General features: G+C 40.2%; 1 protein-coding gene across 2 annotated transcripts in view; it reads left to right on the top strand.

The window, feature by feature from the left end:
* prickle2b (prickle homolog 2b) overlaps positions 1-21405 on the top strand; it is a 466229-nt gene that overhangs the window by 21068 nt on the left and 423756 nt on the right. Inside the window, exons 1-2 of one of the 2 annotated variants that reach the window (XM_034167159.1) lie at positions 1994-2050; positions 13708-13793. In XM_034167159.1, coding sequence (XP_034023050.1) covers positions 2009-2050; positions 13708-13793 — 128 coding nt within the window. In that variant the 5' untranslated portion in view covers positions 1994-2008. Of the gene's footprint in view, positions 1-1993; positions 2051-13707; positions 13794-21405 lie in introns of those variants that run through there. The other variant, XM_034167160.1, reaches the window with a different exon arrangement.

The following is a 21405-nucleotide window of genomic DNA, read 5'->3' as shown; positions in this document are numbered from 1 at the left end:
TGTGCTACAGGAAACAAAAAACAAGGATAAATAAAAGAATAAAATCAAAATCTTAAGATTAAAAATGGTCACCAGTATGTAAACCAAAATAAAATAATAAAGAAGAATAAAAAGACCTGTGAGAGGCCTGTCTAAACAGGTATGTCTAGAGACTTTTAAGACTGTGGATTACTGTTGTATGAACAGGAGGATGTGTGAGGAGGTCTTTGAGGTGAATGGGGGGCATTGCCATGGATACATTTTTGGGTGATGAGAGCACTCTTAAAATGGATTCTGTAGGTGATGGGGAGCCCGTGAAGGTTATGGAGAATAGGTGTAATGTGCTCCTGTTTACATACTCATCAGAATTCTAGCTGCACTGTTTTGAATGTATTGGAGCCTTTGAAAGTTTTTTGTTTTGTTTTTTCCCAGATATCCCAAAGAGCAGGGAGTTGCAGTAGTCAAGCCTAGAGGAGAGAAAGGCATAGAGTTTTTCAGCATCAATGATGATGTTGTACTGCAGTGAGTGTAGTTTCAAGTTGTTGAAATGGCTCAGTTTGTGTTGCCCAAATATCCATGAGTGGAACTGAAAGGAAGTGAAGTCTGTGTGGCCTAAAGAACTACCTGAGGAACAGCAGTAGGCACAGACAAACCAGTGACCCGGTGTCACTCCTGGCAGTGATCCTTCAGAGAACACTGCCTCTGGACAGGAGCCAAATCATTGATGCCTTTCCTCTTAACCACAACAACAGGAGCATTGTGCTGTTAAGAAGACATCAGTGGTAGGTGAAAGATTTTCTCTCTGCCTGCTGTTGGCATTTTTTTTCCCTGAGGCTGTAGGCTACACATGTAGGTCTGTGAATATTTGAATTGAACAGTAGCCTAGGTTTGCGTGTGTGATTTTGGTCATTCTGTATGTCATTAGTGACTGTCACAGATCAGAATGTGGCTATTCGCCCTTTTCAGGTTTCAAATCCCGCAAAACCTTGGAGAGGTTGCTGCGAGATCTCAGTAACATTGAGAACTGCATTGAGACGCTCTGATTGGGCTGCACTTTAACCGCTGCACACGGACAACACCATTAACATCACAACATAAAACTATTTTTATATTGTGCCTAAAACTCATGAATATATTCTCTGGGTTTTTAGATGTTGTTATTGTTTGTTTTATGTAAACATGCGAGACTCACAGGCTGTCTCTCCGTTATTTTCAATGGGAGCTGCTGTGAGCTACGCTCGCTTCCTGTTCATGTCGTTCTGGAGGAAAGTGAAGTTTGCTCTTTAACATCTTGATTATTGTTCTTTACAACACTGTTTGTCCTCTTTGTTCCAGACTAATATATAATATATATATTATACATATATATGTATGTATATATATATATATATATATATATATGTATGTGTGTATGTCTGAAAGTCGGTTTGCGTTTATTAAATTCCACACAGATTAAACGTAGCAGACATGGATTATTTGTTGTAATTGTTTTAGCAAGTTTTCAGGGTATCATGCAGCAGTCTCTTATTAACGTGATGAAAAGCATAAAAAAAATTACATTTTTGTAGTATAATATTTATTTACAATTGTCATCATGTGGATTCTCTGTTGTTTTGACTGCAGCGACTCTCTGGCGTGCAAGGGATTATGGGATACATGAAAATCCCGAATGTGTACGCATGCCTGCGAATGTGACAGAGGTGTAGCAGAGAGCCTTCGTGACACATGAGCCCACAGCACACTCATAAAACTCCCCCATAGCACCTGCAGAAAAATAACTGTGCAGCCGCCACTGGTACAAGAGGACAACATTCATTGAGTTGGAGTTGTTGCTTTTGCTGTGCTGTTCGAGAAGAGGGCGGAGCTTCTACCTGGAGTGACGTAGCTGGCTTTCTTATGGCATTCGGGGCTCCGTGCGTGTATGAGAGCTATCCCTCGATTAATAAGGGATTCGAACCTTTTTTTTTTTTTTTTGCGCCGAAGGGGTCTCAGCTGTGTTGTGCTTTGGCTGTTCCTGGACCAGCCTGTCATGTTCAGAGGCAGCTCGGAGAAGAGAGCTTCCAGCAGAGCGGTGGGTCAAACGCTAACAACGCCACTTTATGCGTTCTTTAATTTATAACTTGTTGAATTTACTTTGTGTTATAACCCAGTGATACATGCGAGACATTTTTTTTTAACTTCATCAGTTAGTTTGCACGTAAAAAAAACAAATGTGGTCAAGGCCGGTTTCAGTTAGTTAAACCTGTGCGCTTTAAACAGGTGATGTTAAGTCATCAACCTGCCCGGAGAGGAGCTAAATCTGTTTTAGTGGATGGAACAAACACGGTACTGACGCAAAGGTTTTTATTTAATCATAGATATTTAAACAAAAGGAAAACCTGCGATGTGTCTAATTCTAAATAAATATAAATCAGTAAACCGTGTGCGGTTTTACCTGTAAAAATGTCTGACTCTCCGGCATGTTTTCGACGTTGTCTCTCAATTTACAAGAAAGTCAGGTTATTTAATAATTAGGGGTTTAACATATTACTTGTGGTCGTTTGCAACTGACAGGATTTTTTTTTTTAAGTTTAAAAAGAGGTTTGTGACTTGATAAGTGTTTCTCCATTAAAGAGAGATTCCACATTTTTGGAACAAGAATGCTTTAAAATTGTAATTTTTCTGTGAATGATTGTGTGTATATTTGTACAGTATTGCAGGTGTTTCACATTTTACCATCGTACATCATACCTATGCACATTTAAGTAATAAATTGTTAGACAAAATGTTCTGTTGCATGCTTCTCAGGAGTTTTGGGTTAATCACATAATCGCTCCTCAGTGTGTGTGTGTGTGTGTGTGTGTTATAAAAATAGAGCATTTCCAGATTATGAATTTGTGAAACATATTGGTCAAATTTCAAGATTAAGCATAAACATGGTCCTGAAAAATATTTACAATATATCTGCTACAAATCTGACTTGAGATTACATCAAAAGTTCACATTGATCAGTAAGATCAACTGGTATAAGTGACTTCATGAAGAAGTTTCAAAGAAATTTGATCCATACAAGTGTGTACACACACATTTAGTTTTGACAAAGTTTTTTTGACAAAGTTTTGACAAAGTTTTTTTAATTCGGCACACAAAATATTCAAATAGAAAAAAAATGAACAATTCCACAAACAAACACAGACAAAACTAGTGAGTCCGAAAGGGTGTGGGCTGAAGCAAAGCTTATTAGCGCCCACCCCTGCTAGTACAAGTCCAACAATTCTAATCAGTCATATTTACATAAATATAAATTCACTACTACATGTCGACACACAGACATACACATCAGTATACTATTCACTTATAATTATATTTATATAGTACCAGATCATAAGAAAGTCGAATCAAGGCACTTTACGCCAGTAAGGACTAACCTTACCAACCCCCAGAGCAAGCACTAGGCAACTGTGGTGAGGAAAAACTCCCTATAAGGAAGAAACCTCAAGCAGACATAAATATACAAACAAACATAAATATATACATACATATACACAGTCACTTATATACATATACATATACACCTACCCATATCTATACGAGGTCTATTAGAAAAGTATCCAACCTTATTATTTTTTTCAAAAACCATATGGATTTGAATCACGTGTGATTACATCAGACATGCTTGAACCCTCGTGGGCATGCGAGAGTTTTTTCACGCCTGTCGGTTACGTCATTCGCCTGTGGGCAGTCTTTGAGTGAGGAGTCGTCCACCCGCTTGTCAATTTTTTTTCATTGTTTAGGAATGGCTCAGAGACTGTTGCTTTGTTTGATAAAAATTTTTTCAAAACTGTAAGGCACAACTGAGTGGACACCATTCAATAAATTCAGCTGGTTTTCGGTAAAAATTTTAACGGCTGATGAGAGATTTTGGTCTGGTAGTGTCGCTTTAAGGACGGTCCACGGCGCCTGACGGCGATCTGCGCTTCGAGGCGGCAGCATCTCGCCGTTTCAAGTTGAAAACTTCCACAGTTCAGGCTCTGTTGACGCAGTAAGTCGTCAGAGAACAGAGAACTTTCAGAAGAAGTCGGCATGAGGAGTTTATTCGGACAGTCCATTGTTAACGGTCATTTTGTAATGAAAGAACGTGCGGGCAGAGTCGCATGTCGGGCTGGACCCGACCTCGGGGGGTCGCGGCAGGAAAAACACCTCCGTTGGAAATCTTAACGGGCAAGTTGGAACATGCCCAAGCTGTTAAACAATTTCTCAGTTACTCACTTGTTGAAAGCCATTAAAAGCCGCCTGAATTCTACAAATGGTTTTCAACACGGAGGTGTTTTTCCTGTCGCGGCGCACACAGATTTGCCGAGTCGTCACGGAAACGACTCGGCGAATTTGTGCGTACGTCTTTCATTAAAAAAATGTCCTTAAACAGTGGAATGTCCGCATAAATTCCTCATGCCGGCCTCTTCTGAATCTTCTCTGTTCTCTCACGATGTCCTGGCTGACTTAAGCCTTAAATTAGGATGTTTTCAGCTCGAAACAGGCCGACGACAGCGCCTGGAAGCGCTGCAGGACGTCCCGCTCCGTGGGAAGTCCTTACACCGACAGAAACACCCCATAATCTCTCATCAGCCGTTAAACTTTTCACAGAAAACCAGCTTAATTTCTCGAATACTGTCCACTCGGATATTCCTCACAGGTCCAGAAAAAATTTTGATAAAGCAACGCGCACCGTCTCGAGCAGCGTGTGAAACAAAGGAATTCAGCTGAGAGGGCGGGACCACATCTCACTCAAGGCCTGCCCACAGGGAAATGACGTCACCGACACGCGTGAAAAAACTCACGCATGCGCACGAGGGTTCAAGCATGATTGGTGTAATCGCATGTCATTCAAATCCATATAGTTAAAAAAAAAATAAAAGGGTCGGTTTATTATCTAAGAGACCTCGTATATCTACATACGCATATTCATACCCACACATTCAAATATACAATAAGTCCCACTTATAAATTGAACATTCCATATAAATCAAATTATATTTACTTCTTTATGATACTTAGACATAATGTTCTTTTTGAGTAGTTTCTTAAATCTCACTAAGGTACTACTCATTCTAACCTCTGTTGAACATTTGTTCCATTTCCTCACCCCAACCACAGACACACAAAAACCCTTTACATTTGTTCTTACTGGTGGTTTCATAAAAATTGCAAAACCTCTTAAACTATATCTGGATTCCCTCAATCGGAACAGACTCTGGACATGTCTCGGTAAGGCTTGGTTTTTCGCTCGAAATAAAGTTTGAATTGTAATGTAATCGACCAAATCAATGAATTTTAATAAATCTAAAGACACAAATAGAGAATGAGTTGGTTCACGATATTGTTTATTGCAGATGATTCGTATGGCTCGTTTTTGCAAAAGGAATATTGGATTGGTATTTGATTTGTAAGTGTTTCCCCATGACTCAACACAATATGTCATATATGGTACCATCAGAGAATGATATAAAGTAAGTAACCCTTCTTGCGGCAGTAGGTCTTTGGCTTTATACAAAATGGCTATAGTTTTTGACAATTTTGATTTCACATAATTTATATGTGGTTTCCAGCTAAGTTTATTATCAATTATAACACCTAAAAATTTATTCTTTGTTACTAACTCAATTTCCTTATTGTTTATAGTTAAATTTTTACATTTGGGTGCCTGTTTATTTCCAAATATAATACATTTAGTTTTCCCAAGGTTGAGTGACAACTTATTAGCGTCAAACCAAACCTTAAATTTTTCCAGTTCTTTCTCCACTATGTCCAGAAGCTGTTCAAGATTTTCACCGCTACAGAACACAGTTGTATCATCCGCAAAAAGGACACATCTCAGTGAACTCGACACCCAACTTATATCATTTATATAGATTATAAACAACAAAGGACCCAGCACTGAGCCCTGCGGCACCCACATGTGACATCCCTGAGTTCAGAATTTGTATTATTGAATTGAACATACTGAAATCTGCCTTGTAAATAACTAGCTATCCATTCATATGCCAGACCTCTGATTCCATATTTCTGCAGTTTACTTAATAGTATTCCATGGTTAATTGTGTCAAACGCTTTCTGTAAATAAAAAAAACACCTATTGTGTATTGTTTATTATCAATTGCAGTTGCTATACTTTCCACAAAGTCCATCAAAGCATGTGATGTAGTTCGAGACCTTCTGAATCCATATTGTTCTTCACAAATGATGTTATGCTTGATTAAATAATCATTTAATCTTTTAGCAAATATTTTTTCCAAAATTTTGGAAAATTGTGGCAGGAGTGATATAGGTCTATAATTAGAAAATGTGTGTTTGTCACCAGTTTTAAATAGAGGAATTACTTTGGCTATTTTCATTTGAGAAGGAAATTTACCAGTACTTAGTGACATATTGCAAATATAATTGAACGGTTTTACTATACAATCAATAACTTTTTTTAATAAAGCCATATCCAAATTATTAAAATCAGTCGATTTCTTACTTTTTGAACCATGAACCAGATCAAGTATTTCCCTTTCATGAGTACCACCAATGAACATTGAAACAGATTTGTTAAACGTTGAATTATTTACCCAGAAGTTATTAGTTGATGAGTCAATCTTACTGGCAAGATTTTTACCCACATTAACGAAGTATTCATTAAAGTGTTCAGCAATAGACTCGTCGTTATCAATCGTGATGTAGTTGTTACTCTGAAAAAATGAAGGATAATCTCTAGTTACTCTATTCTTTTTTACTATTTCATTTAATATGTTCCATGTGTTTTTGATGTTATTTCTATTTTTGACAAGTAACTCATTATAATATGTTTTTTTACTGAGTCTCATGATATTGATTAACTTATTCTTATATGTTTTATACTTACTTTCAGCTTCCTTAGTTCGTAGTTTTATGAATTGTTTATATAGTACGTTTTTCTTTTTACATGCCCTCTGAAGTCCCTTAGTTATCCATGGTTTGTTGCTATATTGATTTCTATATATTTTGTCAACAAATGGACAGTGTTTATTATACAAACTGGAAAAAATGGAAATGAAAGCATCATATGACCTGTCAACATCATCAACAAAAACATCTGACCAATTCTGACTTGATAAATCCTCCCTTAAATTATCAATTGTTTCAGGTGTTACTTTTCTACTCATGAATTTGATATTGCTTCGATACTTACAACAACCCTCCAATGCAAAGACTGAGAAAACTGGCAAGTGATCACTGATATCACTGACCAGTAGTCCCCCACTAAGATTACCGGATATAACGTTAGTTAAAATATTGTCAATGAGAGTTGTTGAGTCCATAGTTATTCTGCTAGGATGAATGATGGTTGGAAACAGTCCTAAACAGTACAAGGTGTTTATAAATGAGGTAATTTGTGGATGATTGTGAGGGTTTAAAAAATCTATATTGAAATCTCCACAGACAAATAAATGCTTATTTCTGTTGATTTTGTTGTACATTCCTAAGATAATGTCTTCAAAGGTGTCAATATTTGTCCCAGGAGCTCTGTAAATGCAACTAACAACTGTGTTTTTGGAGTTTATAGATGTCATTTCTATGGTAACACATTCCATGATGTTGTCCACTGTAAATGACATGTTGTTAATGAGTTCACAGTTATAATCTGACCTTACAAACAATGCAACGCCTCCGCCCCTTCTCGTCTGCCTATTAACCAGGAACAATTCATAACCATCAAGATATACCAGATCTTTATTATCCTCATTTAACCATGTTTCTGAAATTGCAATAACTGAAAAACGTTTTTTGGATGTTTTCAAACAATCATTAATAGTGGACAGATTACGAGAAGGACTTCTGCTGTTGAAATGTATAATTGAAAAATTTTTGTCATTGATTTTATAATTTTTGAATTGTTCTTCTGTAAAATATTTGCACTGTCTCACAATATTCTCACTGAAAAAGGTATCAGGATCATTTTCAGATTCGAAGGGGCGGTTAGCAGAGTTATTATAATTAAATGTATCTAGACAGAGCTCCTGGGCAGAAATAAATGGATCATTATCCTTAGTCATTATGTCTCTCTTGTCTCCGGGTGTAGATGATGTGGATGAGTGGGTTGCTCCAGTCTGCATCATGGTGCTGTGATGTGTTTGAGTCCTCATACCTATTGTTCATATTTGTCCAGCTCCTCGATGTTCCTTATTGCCATGACTTTTGCTTGTTCTGGTGATCCGTTCAGTTTGATGAATATTTTACAGTTTGAAGTCCATGTGTGCTGGATTTTTCCCTGTTTCTTTAAGAAGCGTGCTTTCCTGGCGATGTCGGCATTCCGTTTGGTGAGATGTTCATTGATGAATACGTTTGTCCCTTTCAGTTTTCTTCCTTGTTTTAACAGTGCTGTTTTGTGTTTTCTGTTGATGAATCTCATGATGACGGTTCGTTTATCACCGTCATTTCTCCGGGGCAGAGGGTGGCACGCTTCAATGTTATTTAAATCCATTTCTATACCTTTAGATAGGAGGAAATCAACAACCTGTTTTTCCACAGAGCTGACCTCCTGTTCACTGGGCTCCCCTCCGCTCTCATCTGTTACTGCCCGTGCGTAGGACCGTGGTTTGATGTGAAAACCTGTGATGATGACGTCGTTAATTCTGGTGTACTGCTCCAATTCAGCCACTCTATTTTCCAGCTGCACCAGATGCCGGTCTTTCTCGGCATTCTGGAGCCGTAATGCCTTCACCTCCTCCACCAGATCCATGATTGATTTCTGTTGCTGCTTCACAACAGAAATCTCCTCTGATAGAAAGTCCAGAGATTTTTTAATATCGTCACCTTCCTCCGCTGTCAGAACCTTCTTAGGCCCCATGGTCGGCTTATGAGCAGCTTGTCGATCGCCGATGTTAACAGCCTGCGTTGTTTGTCACCGGGATGGATCTGCACTGCGCTGGTGCCGCGCGGCCTCGGTGTTTCCACGCTGATGGATCCGCGGTGGCTGCACGAGGCCTCGGGGAAGCGGCAGTCGTGACGCAGCGCGCGGCCTCAGTGAATTCACCACGTTGGGCGGGCCTCGGACGTTGTTGCTGTCCAGTCGCGGGGCTAAGTTGCCGGTTGAGGTGGTATTCCCACTGTCCGGGTTGGCAAACACCGGCGTGGCAGATGGCAACCACAAACACCACCTCTGAAAACTCAGGTACAAACTTTTTGCAGCTCGCTCTGACGACACGCAGCTCTGATATAGGGTGTCCCAAAAAATATATATATTTAAAACACTCGGTTTGACCCTTAAATGCTACAAACTTAATCACTTATGTTTCTTTTTTACTTGCAGAGACCCTGAAGTTTATGTTGATGCCAAGCATCGATGCATTGAAGGAAAACATCTGCCGAGAAATCTGAAACATTCCTCAGGACACTTTCCCCAAAGCGTTCGCAGGCTGTAATTGGCCAACGCGGGGCCTACATTGAACATGTTGTCTAAGAGACTAACAAAATGCAGGGCCAATATTTCTATAGAGCCATAAATTTATTTCCTAGATATATGCTTTGACCATTTTCTTTGCTGATAAAATGTTGCATTTTTTGGGGGGGGGGGGGGGGGGCACCCGATGTACATCAGGCTTCTCCCCAGAAATATTTACTATAGCAGTGCTGTTGGCACCCCCCCATGGTGCACAAGGAAGCTGTTGTTTCAAGTGCAAGACCATTTCCTGCAACTTCAGCTTTCAGTCTTCTCTAAAAATACAACTTAAGACAATCTCCAACACCAAGCTCTTCTTATGATGGAATGGTATTTATTGCACAGTACAACAACCTCCTTCCCTCAGTAAGAGCATTGAAGATAGGTCATGGCTGGGTCTTCCAGCATGACAATGACCCAAAAAACACAGCTAGGGCAACTAAGGAGTGGCTTTGTAAGAAGCATTTCAAGGTTCTGGAGTGCCCTGGCCAGTCTCCAGACCTGAACTCAATAGTAAATCTTTGGAGGGAGCTGAAACTCAAAACCTGAAAGATCTGGAGAAGATCTGTATGGAGGAGTGGACCAAAATCCCTGCTGCAGTGTGCAACTTGGTCAAGAACTACAGGAAACATCTGACCTCTGACTGCAAACAAGTTTCTGTAGCAAATATTAAGGTCTGTTTTTCTGTTGCATCAAATACTTATTTCTTCCAATAAAATGCAAATTAATTATTTTAAAAAATCATACAATGTGATTTGCTGATATACGAGGTCTATTAGAAAAGTATCCGACCTTATTATTTTTTTCAAAAACCATATGGATTTGAATCATGTGTGATTGCATCAGACAAGCTTGAACCCTCGTGCGCATGTGTGAGTTTTTCCACGCTTGTAGGTTGCGTCATTCACCTGTGAGCAGGCTTTGAGTGAGGAGTGGTCCAGCCCCCTCGGCGGATTTTCATTGTCAGGAAATGGCGGAATGATTTGGGCTTTTTTCCATCAGAATTTTTTCAGAAACTGTTAGAGACTGGCAGCTGGAAACCATTTGAAAAATTTATCTGGCTTTTGGTGAAAATTTTGCGGGCTTCACAGAGAATAAGGACTGTTACTACAGCTTTAAGGACGCTCGGCGCGCCGCGCTCTGTGCTGCCATCGAGAGCCACAAACCACCGGATCATTTCTAAACGGATGGCTCTGTGGAGCCGGGACCGTCGTGTGCACTTTCTCTGGTTATCACAAGAGCTGGACATCAGCCATTTTCCATCAGATTTCACTTTTAACAAGAGATTTTGTCATGGAAAGCCGAGCGGAGGCTTCGCGCATCACGATGGATTCGCTACTGGAACAAGATAAAACCACCTCCATTTTGGTCTCACAGGACGGCTTTGAGATGGCGTTCAGACAGCTGTCGGTGGTTTTTCCATCGAGTGATTATCCGAGAAATTGTGGATGTGCCTGGACATGCCAAAACATGTCCCGTGAGGCTTCATCACGGTGTTGCTGTGCGCCATGCGGTACCGCCGCGACGCGTGAAGCCTCCGCTCCTCTTTCCATGACAAAAGCTCCTGTAACAGTGGAATGTGCCGTTCATTTCCAAACTGGACGCTGTGTTTTATCCGGGATGTCGTCTGACTAGCACAGGAATTGTGAAAAGACGTGGACATCAGCACTTTTTCGGCACATTAAGACAGACGTGCGGAGGAATTCCGCGCGTCGCGGTGGTGCCGCATGGCGCAAAGCAATGCCGTGATGAAGCCTCACGGGACATGTTCTGGCATGTCCAGGCACATCCACAATTTCTCGGATAATCACTCGATGGAAAAATCACCGACAGCTGTCTGAACGCCATCTCAAAGCTGTCCTGTGAGACCAAAACAGAGGTGTTCCTTTGTCTCGCTCCATCAGCAAATCGGCCGAGACGCGCAAAGCCTCCGCTCGGCTTTCCATGACAAAATCTCTTGTTAAAAGTGAAATCTGCCGGAAAATGGTTGATGTCCAGCTCTTGTGATAACCAGAGAAAGTGCACACGACGGTCCCGGCTCCACAGAGCCATCCATTTAGAAATGATCCGGTGGTTTGTGCCTCTCGATGGCGGTACGGAGCGCGGCGCACCAAGCGTGCTTAAAGCCGTCCTTAAAGCTGTAGTAACAGTCCTTATTCTCTGTGAAGCCCGTAAAATTTTCACCAAAAGCCAGATAAATTTTTCGAATGGTTTCCAGCTGCCAGTCTCTAACAGTTTCTGAAAAAATTCTGACGGAAAAAAAAGCCCAAATCATTCCGCCATTTCCTGACAATGAAAATCCGCCAAGGGGGTGGACCACTCCTCACTCAAAGCCTGCTCACAGGCGAATGACGCAACCGACAGGCTTGGAAAAACTCACACATGCGCATGAGGGTTCAAGCTTGTCTGACGCAATCACATGTGATTCAAATCCATAAGGTTTTTGAAAAAAATAAGGTCTGATACTTTTCTAATAGACCTTGTGTGTGTGTGTGTGTGTGTGTGTGTGTGTATATATATGTGTGTGTGTATATATATATATATATACCTTCTCTCACAGTTAAAGTGTACTTACAATAAAAATTACAGACCTCCATTCTTTGTAGGTGGAAAAACTTGCAAAATTGAGTGGATCAAGTAATTATTTGCCTCTATGTACATCTGATTTCTTAGGTTTTTTTTTTTATTTTTAATAAATTTTCAAAAAAGTGTTTATGTTGTCATTATGGAGCGTTGTGAGTAGAAGTTTGAGTGCAGAACATTTACTCCATTTTGGAATAAGGCTATAACAAAACAAAATGTTAAAGTGAAGCACTGTGAATACTTTCCGGATGCACTGTAAAGCCCCCTATCACACATAGCAAGAATGTGCAGGAACCAGCCCGATACGCCAAATATTGCTGTAATCCGACGCAGTCGGGAGGAAAAGGCGTGGTCAGCAGTGTCAGAACGCATCCAGATGACCTCGTTCACACCTGCACGATGGCATCCAAAGCGCATGTTGACAACAGGTAGATGATGCAGACTTCTGTCAGAAGGCCATAAAAGGTGCTGCAGATTGCCGATGTCCAAATGTCTGGATGGCAAACAAGGGCCAAGAGTGGGAGGCAGCGCTGTGTTCCTCACGCACACGTGTGCGTTAGTGCACAGCGCTTGTGTGTTTTGGCTCACTTCAGCAGCACAACGTAACTCTGGACACCGCAGTGGTTGGATTATCACATGGGATTTATTTTTGCAGCACACAGCAGCTGGATGAGAGGACTTTAACCACAGGCTGTGGTCCAGCTCCACGTCTGCGCTGTGAAACATTCCTGGATCGTTGGAGGCGAGATTCATTATTGTGGACATTATTATACGTGGCACGTGCTGCTTTGTGGTGCCAGATCCATCTCGAGGTTCCCTCGTATGTGCTCAGATCCTTTCGGATCCCGTTTTGCCGCCATCAGAATATGTAAGTTGCGTCAGATGGTCCTCAGATTGTACATGGACCACCATCGGATAGGTCTCCCATCTCAACGGTGCCCGGAGGGTTTTGAACATGTCTGCCACACTCGGGGCTACCAGCTTATTTTGACCAACTTTGTCGACTCTCATAGATGGCTGTCAGAATGTTCTGGAACAGAAACCTGATACTTTTTGGATTCGTCATTCTGACGCCATTCTGTGTGATTCTGGCTATGTGTGATAGGGGGATAAGTATCAACAGTGTAAACTTGAATATCAGTTTGTTAAGCACACAGGGCATGAATCAACCCTCTGATGCCGTTCCTTGTCTATAAAGTATAATTAAAGGATAAATAGATTTTTTTTTTTAAACATAAATGCTTCCAGTCATAGTAAATCATTATTGGCAAGCAAGCCTGTGGGTGCTGCAGTCACTTGATTGCTTTGGCTGTGAGATCCTTAAAAAAAAAAAAAATCTAGCCTAGGCCAGTTGGTTAAAGTTCTTAGCATTGTTTGGTACATTTTGTGTGTCTCAAAAATGAAGGGAAAATGTTTTTTATGAAACATGCTTCTGTTGTAATGGATAATGTGTTTTTGAAACGCATTTTATTTTTATTTTATTTACTGAAACAACTGAAAATATTCTTACAGTATTGAAGAAATGAAAGACATGTTCATCAGTACATTAAGATTCTGTTCATTGTCCATGTACAAGTTGGATGCAAATTCAAGAGACTTGAGTCAGAATGGTGGTGGGATTTAGGCAGGAGTCACCAGCCAGCACCCAGTGGCGTGGCAGAGTACTTCTTGAGTAAAACTAATGTGACTTTTCTCTTGTCCATTTTAAGATGAACGCCACTGATGAACCACAGAGAGGACAGCCTTGTATCACCTGTGGAAACAAGTGTCCTGGATTTTCTCTGCATCAGTGGAGGTAAATTCCTGTAATCAAAATCACAATAATGACCAGCTAAACTGTGGCTGGTCATTTAATTTTTTTCTTTTTTATTTATCCAGCATCTAATTGAGTCATAAAAGTACAAGAAAATGATCACAATTAAAACTATTACTTGACAATTGTGTTTATTACTTTGGGTGATTATCACAGACTGCTCTTCAGTGCACGAGTGTGAGCAAACTACGTGTATTATTAAGCTCTTCTGTTCCTTCAGATAAATGTTTTTACTGTGATGCCTGTTCATTCAGCAGAGCACACTATGCTGCTTTTGGTGTTACAGCTTGAGGTTGGTCTTAAAGGGGAACATAAATGCTTTTTGAGAATTTGTTTGTGCATTCCTTGGTAAAAAATTAAGTGTTATCCATACATTTGCAGAATGTTTGAGTGCAGTATAGATATTATTTGAATCAAATGTGCTGCTTAATTGACATGTATATCGCCATTGGCTGAAGTCAGTGGAGGGTACTTCCGGTTGAAGTCACTGGTTGGGGTCTCCTCTACTGGGGACGAGTGCAGTTTACTGAGCTCGCTCATTGAAGTTCTATTAGTCTCCTCAAGAAACAGGTGGAACATGCTGGAAAGCTGCACATGTTGGCAAAGCCAGAAATGGAGGAACAAGGGAGACAATATTTCCTTCCATAAGTGAGTGGTTTTGGTTATTCTTGTCACTTTGTCCGTGACATTTGATTGATAAAGAGATTTGATTGATATGTTTCCTGCCCGTGTCGTCCAAGGACACGGACGACACTTACACACACCACTTACACACAGACACACCACTGACTTCATGAATGAAACTCGGTCAATAAACGATCACTGTGTACAAATATACATACTGTATGTAAATGTTTCGTAATGGTTTTAGGAGCCGCGCTGTGCTGAAAGCAGCAGCTCGGTTCAGCCCAGCAGCGCAGCTTAACAGCGCAGATCCGTGTAACTTTCAACACTAATATTTGGGAATGTGTGGGTGTCAGAGTAAGTTTAACACTTTCCAGACATGATTTAATGTTAATTCATTTTACTCTCTCGATATCCAGGTCAGAATGGCATTTTAACACATATTTTGCGAGTGTTTTTCTGAGTGTGTTCAGTCGCGAATCCCCATTGAAAATGCATTAACATCCGGGAACTTCGTCAATATTTTGCCCAGTTAGGAGGCGTCATGTTGCTCTCCATGAAGGGACGTTCGCGTTTAGTGGGCAGCATTGGGAGTGCAGACTCTGTTAGTCATATATAACCTCTTTGTTGGTGCCTCTGGCAAGGAATCTCAGAACGAGGCTCATCTTGTCCCCAACCAGTGACGTCACCTGTCTGACCTGCATAAATGGCGGCAGCCGGTCGACGTCAAAGCCTCTCAGACCACGAATAAAACAAGGTTTTCTGTAGATCTTTTATGGTTTTTAGTATTTCTTGAACTATCAAAAGAATGCATTTTTTTGAGTGTATTCATGCTATAAATAATCCATGGGCGTTTCTGTTCCCCTATAGGGTGTTGAAGAGTTGATACTATTAATTACTGGTATTTTGGTTAAGGTTGTGACTAATATGTTCTACGTTTCCGTGATTGAAGTGCTGCAGTGATAACAGAGTACTGAAGCAGTACCCACTGTCAGCTGGTACAGAAAAGAGCCTTTATTCTTTGTTGTACGTTACAAACTATGAAATTGGTCCTCAATCTTATTACAGTTACACACAATCCATCCACTAGGATCATTCGGTAGTCATAGTCTGGCTCCAATGCACGCCAACTCCAGGTCAGTAAACACTACCTTGGTCAATAGCAGTTGAAGGAATGTTTTTGCATAATGGGCATGTTTCTCAGTCACAGTATAACCAGTAGAGATGAAAATGTAATGTTGCGTTTACACATAACGACGACAAGTCATGAATGCCACGAAGTATACATTCTTGGCCGCTGATCATGAATGTGATGATTTGAGGCAGAGACGTCAAGTGTCCTCAGGAACTACTACAACCTGTTACCACGTTTTATGATTAATGGCACGTGTTGCTGGAGAATTATCAGGAACCATTACGCACGGTCAAGAATAACTTTACACATTGTTGCGCGCTATCGCGCATAACGGTGCATTAAGTTCTGTCACATTGTGAATGAGGCGAATTGTCTCCACACACACCCCTATATTCAACCAAACGTCAGTTGCTGACCGATTCAGATCGCTCCAGTTTGTTCCTCAAAATCCACAGCAGAAGAACTTTGTGATTGCATGCTTCGTTGGGCTCTGTGCCATGGAGTGGCGCAGAGAGGTGGAGGAGGAGGAGACAGAGAGCCAGATGTGTGGCTCCACACGGCTCTTGTCTCACTCGTTTTCCCAAACATCATGCATATGCATCAGGTGGAACGCCTGCAGGAGCACGCTGATGAGCACTGGAACGAGACTTTTAGCCGACTTGGCACCATCATCCTTCAGCATACTGCAGCAATGAAACTGAATGCGGTGCAGCAGGGTTTAATTGTCTGCACGTCAGAGAAGAACGGTCACACTCTATTAAGGATCACCATTCATCAAGACAGATCAACATGCTCAGTTGTGACCTCCACGACATGAGGTGAAATGAGGGTGGTGCGTGACATTTGTGGAAGATTTTTTGACAGCCAAAATCATGCTCCACGAAAATCACTAATATCACGCACCAACACGCACTATTAAGAAACTTATTCAGATGCGTTAAGTCACATTAAGAATGTCAGGAATGTGCCAAGAAAGATGCAAATATGACATTCATCTTGCTTATGTGTAAACGTAGCATAATGTTGCGTTACACCACTAAATTTAATTCCTGATGACATGCAGTGGTTGGAAACATCAAAATCACCAACCTGTTGGCACTTGAAGCATATTTTAATGCATTTGATTAGTTGGAAAATCATTCTTTAAAATACTGATCTCAACAGAACTGAGCAGATTACATTGGGAAGTGTGTGTGTGCATTGCTGCATCTACTGTACCTTCTGGAAGTGCTTGTGGTCCCAAATGGCATCAACTCTGACAAATCTGTGGTTTGTTTTAATCTTCCAAAAAATATAAATTTCTCTGATGCAGCTTGACATTATGTGGCTGTCTTGTTGTTCTGATCAAGTTGCTGAGGTCCTTAGCAGTGACATGCCACCATACAGGCTCTTGGTCTCGTAAATGTGACCCGTGGCCATAGTGTCACAGCTGACACTCATTCATGATGCTTGCATTATGTTGCATATAGATATCCTTGAGTAAATGGTCATTTGACAAGAAGCCTTTCCAGCATTCACAAAGATTTTCAAGAGACCTAAAACCAAAGACACCCTGTCTTCCTCTCATATCACTGGTTAGTATCCACATCTCACAGCTGAACAGTAAACCCGAAAGCATCATGACTTAAAAGACTCTGACCATTATCATCTTGGAAAAACTTCAGCATCATCTTATGACTCTTTACAGCAACTTTATGACTCTACAAGGACTTCAGACATTAAAGTTACAAATTGATTCCCTTATCACATCGACTTTCTTTCCACATACAGACAGTTACGATGGATGAGCCCACGAAGTCATTTAAAGCTTGTATGTAGGTCTTAAACCAGGACACTCAAGTCAAAACTTTCCAACTCGCCACAACCAGTACCGTACAACAACAGCACTTCACTTTTCCTCCATTTTATGTCACATCCATATTCCAAAATGGAGTAAATTAATTTTTCTACTCACAACACCCCATAATGATGACATGAATTTTTTATTTTTTTTATTTTTTGGAAATTTATTAAAAATAAAAAACTAATCAGGTGTACATAAGTATTCACACCCTTTGCGCAATACTTTGTTGATTCACCTTTGGCAGCAATTACAGCCTAAAGTTTTCTTGCTTATGATGCCACAAGCTTGGCACACCTATCTTTGGGCAGTTTTGCCCATTCCTCTTTGCAGCACCTCTCATGTTCCATCAGGTTGGATGGGTAGTGTCAGTGCAGGATGTCTCTGTACGTTGCTGCATTCATCTTTCCCTAATTCCTGACTAGTCTCCCAGTTCCTGTTGCTGAAAAACATCCCCACAGCATGATGCTGCCACCACCATGCTTCATTGTAGGGATGGTGCCTGGTTTCCTCCAAACATGACGCCTTCCATTCACGCCAAAGAGTCCAGTCTTTGTCTTATCAGAGCAGAGAATTTTGTTTCTCATGGTCTGAAAATCCTTCATGTGCCCTTTGGCACATTCCAGGCAGGCTGCCGTTTTGGAATAAGGCTGTATCCTAACAAAATGTGCAAAAAGTGAAGCGCTGTGAACACTTTCCACATGGTCTATATATCCATGGATCCCATGTATATCACAGGGTCAACTGTAAAGTCAAAGTTGCCAAACCTTGCGTCAATGACAAATGCACTCAAGTCCCTGGTGGCAATGCCTCTTCTGAACACAATAGTAATCAGAACACATCTAGGATGAAACCCAGAGTTTATTCCAAAGAGGTCAGAAACTCTGTCTTCACACAACTTTGAAGGTAGCTGTGTGTGTGAGCAGCTGTACTCTCTCTGTTTCTGTGTTGTTTGACTCCTCCCACTCGCTCCCCTCAGAATACAAACTCAAATCTCTGGCGTCTCCGGTGGACGCTCTAACCACAAGACCAAAACCTGGGCCCTTCCCCGTAACCAGAGTTCTATTAGCTGTTGGGAAGTGATGATTACTGACTACTATTGCACAGTGACTCCTGCTGGCCTCCGTCACATGTAGGCCACTTGTGATATCCAGCAATTTCTTTTAGGGATTCTACAAATATTGAGGATCTCCCAAAAAGCAGCCTGTCCAAGCCAGTATAATTTTCTTGACACAACTCAAGTTTTTTTTTTTCGAAGTTTATTGAGCAGATTAAGCAATACATTCATATACATTTATAGAGAAAAAAGAAAACATACAACTCAAAAGGAGTAGGATGAAGCTATTGCTTATGTGAGCCTACCCCTCTACAGTATCATTGTTTATAAGCTGCTTCTTTTGCACAAAGCTCTTGCAATAATTTTCATTATTGATTTTATACTTACATTTTTGAGCGATTAGCAACACTACTGTAACAAACTTCAGTCAGTAAACCAGTAAGGTCCATCCCAGCCACATGCACTCCAGTGTGCAGGTGTCTGTCCATAGACCTTCTAATAAGTTTCACACAAATAGATCATTGATCTTTAGCATACTCTTTAAATACATACATTTTATATAGTCTTTTAAATTGTAATATACTTGTAGCATTTTTCGAATAATCCTGTAGTGCATTCCATAGGTTCACTCCCCTTCTGGTAATACATTGGCTTTTGAGAGTTATATGCGCACACTGAACTTTAAGGTTGAGATTCCCTTGTAACTGATATCCTCCTTCTCTTGTCAAAAACATGTGGATAGAGTTTTCAACTTTATTATGTCATCAAGTTTTAGGATTTGGGATGTTAGGAGCAGTGTGTTAGTATGGTCCCCAAAGCCAACGTTATGCACAATCCTACTAGCTTTTTTTGCAACCTATAAAGTGGCATCAAGTGGCTAGCATAGGCATTTCCACACAGCTCAGCACAGTAGTTTTATTTAGGGCAGGATGAGAGAGCAATACAGAATGACAAGAGCTTTTTGATCAAGTAGATATCTGCATTTTACCATTATTGCTATATTTTTTGCAACCTTCTGGCAAATACTGGTAATCTGCGGTCTCCAGCTAATATCATGACTCAGAATCACACCAAGAAATTGAAATTCTTTTACACATTCAATTTTTACATCATCAATGTGGATTTCGGGTTGGGTTTCCTTTCTACTTTTCCCAAATAACATCATTTTTGTTTTTGATACATTTAATGATCATTTGTTTCTATGAAACCATTCTTTAATTTTGCATATCTCTGCTGTGATTTCGGTCACCAGAAGCTGTAGATCTTTGCCAGAACCTAGTATTGTTGTGTTGTCTGCGAATAGTATAAATTTTAATTTTGTGGTTACATTACAAAGGTCATTTATATATAACAGAAACAATTTAGGCCCTAAAACAGAGCCCTGTGGGACCCCACACGATATAATTCTACATCCAGATGTATGCTCACCCACCTGTACATACTGCTGTCTATTGTTAAGATATGATTCTACCCACTTTAGTGCAACCCCTCTAATCCCATATTTGTATAGTTTTTTTTAATAGTATTTTGTGATTGATAGTATCAAATGCTTTCTGGAGATCTATGAAAATGCCTATGGAATGCATCTTGTCAATTTGATTAGTTACTTCCTCGATAAGATCAATAAGAGCAAGTGAGGTTGACATGTTTTTACGGAAGCCATATTGACTATCGTTAAGTTATTCTTGTTTATGAAACTGTCTAGTCGTGCAACAAAGATTTTTTTCTAAGATTTTTGATAGTTGTGGAAGTACTGATACAGGAGGATTTATTTTTTATTCTGCAGTACATCAGAGTGCTACTGGCTGCTGTATTCCTTGAGTAATTTAATCTTATTACCTTTGCCGCTGAGGTAATGTGGTCATTTCAGCGGCATATCTCAAAGGTATTAAATTGCTCTTGTGAAATTGGGTGCAATCAATCACAATGTCCTTTTAAATGTCAACAAAGTTGCATGTACATGGACAAAGAATAAACTGAAATTTTTCTGTTATGCTGAATGACATACACCAATTTTAGTGCAGCCCCAAAAACAGTGGAATAAAATGGCCTCTTCCATCTACATTAAATACAAAAATCAGGATTATTAGAGAGCGAGAGAGTGCAGTATTTTCCAGAGTATAAATCTCAGATTTTTATTGGTTTTTGAACTTATGCGCCGATGTGACTTGTATAGTAAAAATCACACAATTCCTTATTATTCACTCATTTGTTATTATTCATAGTAATTTTAATTACTATTATATAGGACATTCCACAGAATCAAAGCATTAAACAAAAAAATTAATCTGTATATTAAAAGCCAAGTGGCCTGTGTGTACATGTATGGGTGCATGCGTGTTTTTGGCTTTGATCTCGGAAAACTTGGGGAGCTGACATTTGCCATTTGGTATGCTTATGAATTTTGGGTCAAGGATGAATGCCGCAAAAATGGGAAGTTGATAGGACTAATATTTTTGGAGAAATTAGAGCTATTAGATAACAGTGAACAATGGACGTTGATCATTAAATTCTGGACTTGCACGCCATTCCAGCAGGGGGCAATAAATCATCTATATATTAAAAGCAAAGTGGTGTCTGTGTACGTGTATGCATGCGTGTACCTTTGAACACGGAGAAACTGTCAAGAGATGACATTTGCCAATTGGTGTGCTTCTGTATTTTTGGTCAAGGATGAATGCAGCCAAAACGGAACGTTGATAGGACTAATATTTTTGGATTACGGATATTACGTAGCAGTGAAGAATGGATGTTGATCATTATATTCTGGACTCGCATGCCTTTCCAAATCATTATAGAAACTTTGCATAATGTATTACCACCCTTGAAAAATGTCAGCTACCCATTTTATAAACACTACCTATTCTAGAGCTCGTGGATCCCCATGGGCAATGCAATAGTGACAACAGAATAAATGCCAATAATAAAGTGCACTACA

The sequence above is a fragment of the Thalassophryne amazonica genome, chromosome 3 (genome assembly GCF_902500255.1).
Source record: "Thalassophryne amazonica chromosome 3, fThaAma1.1, whole genome shotgun sequence".
Lineage (NCBI taxonomy): Eukaryota > Metazoa > Chordata > Actinopteri > Batrachoidiformes > Batrachoididae > Thalassophryne > Thalassophryne amazonica.
This window is presented reverse-complemented; position numbering and strand designations above follow the sequence as displayed.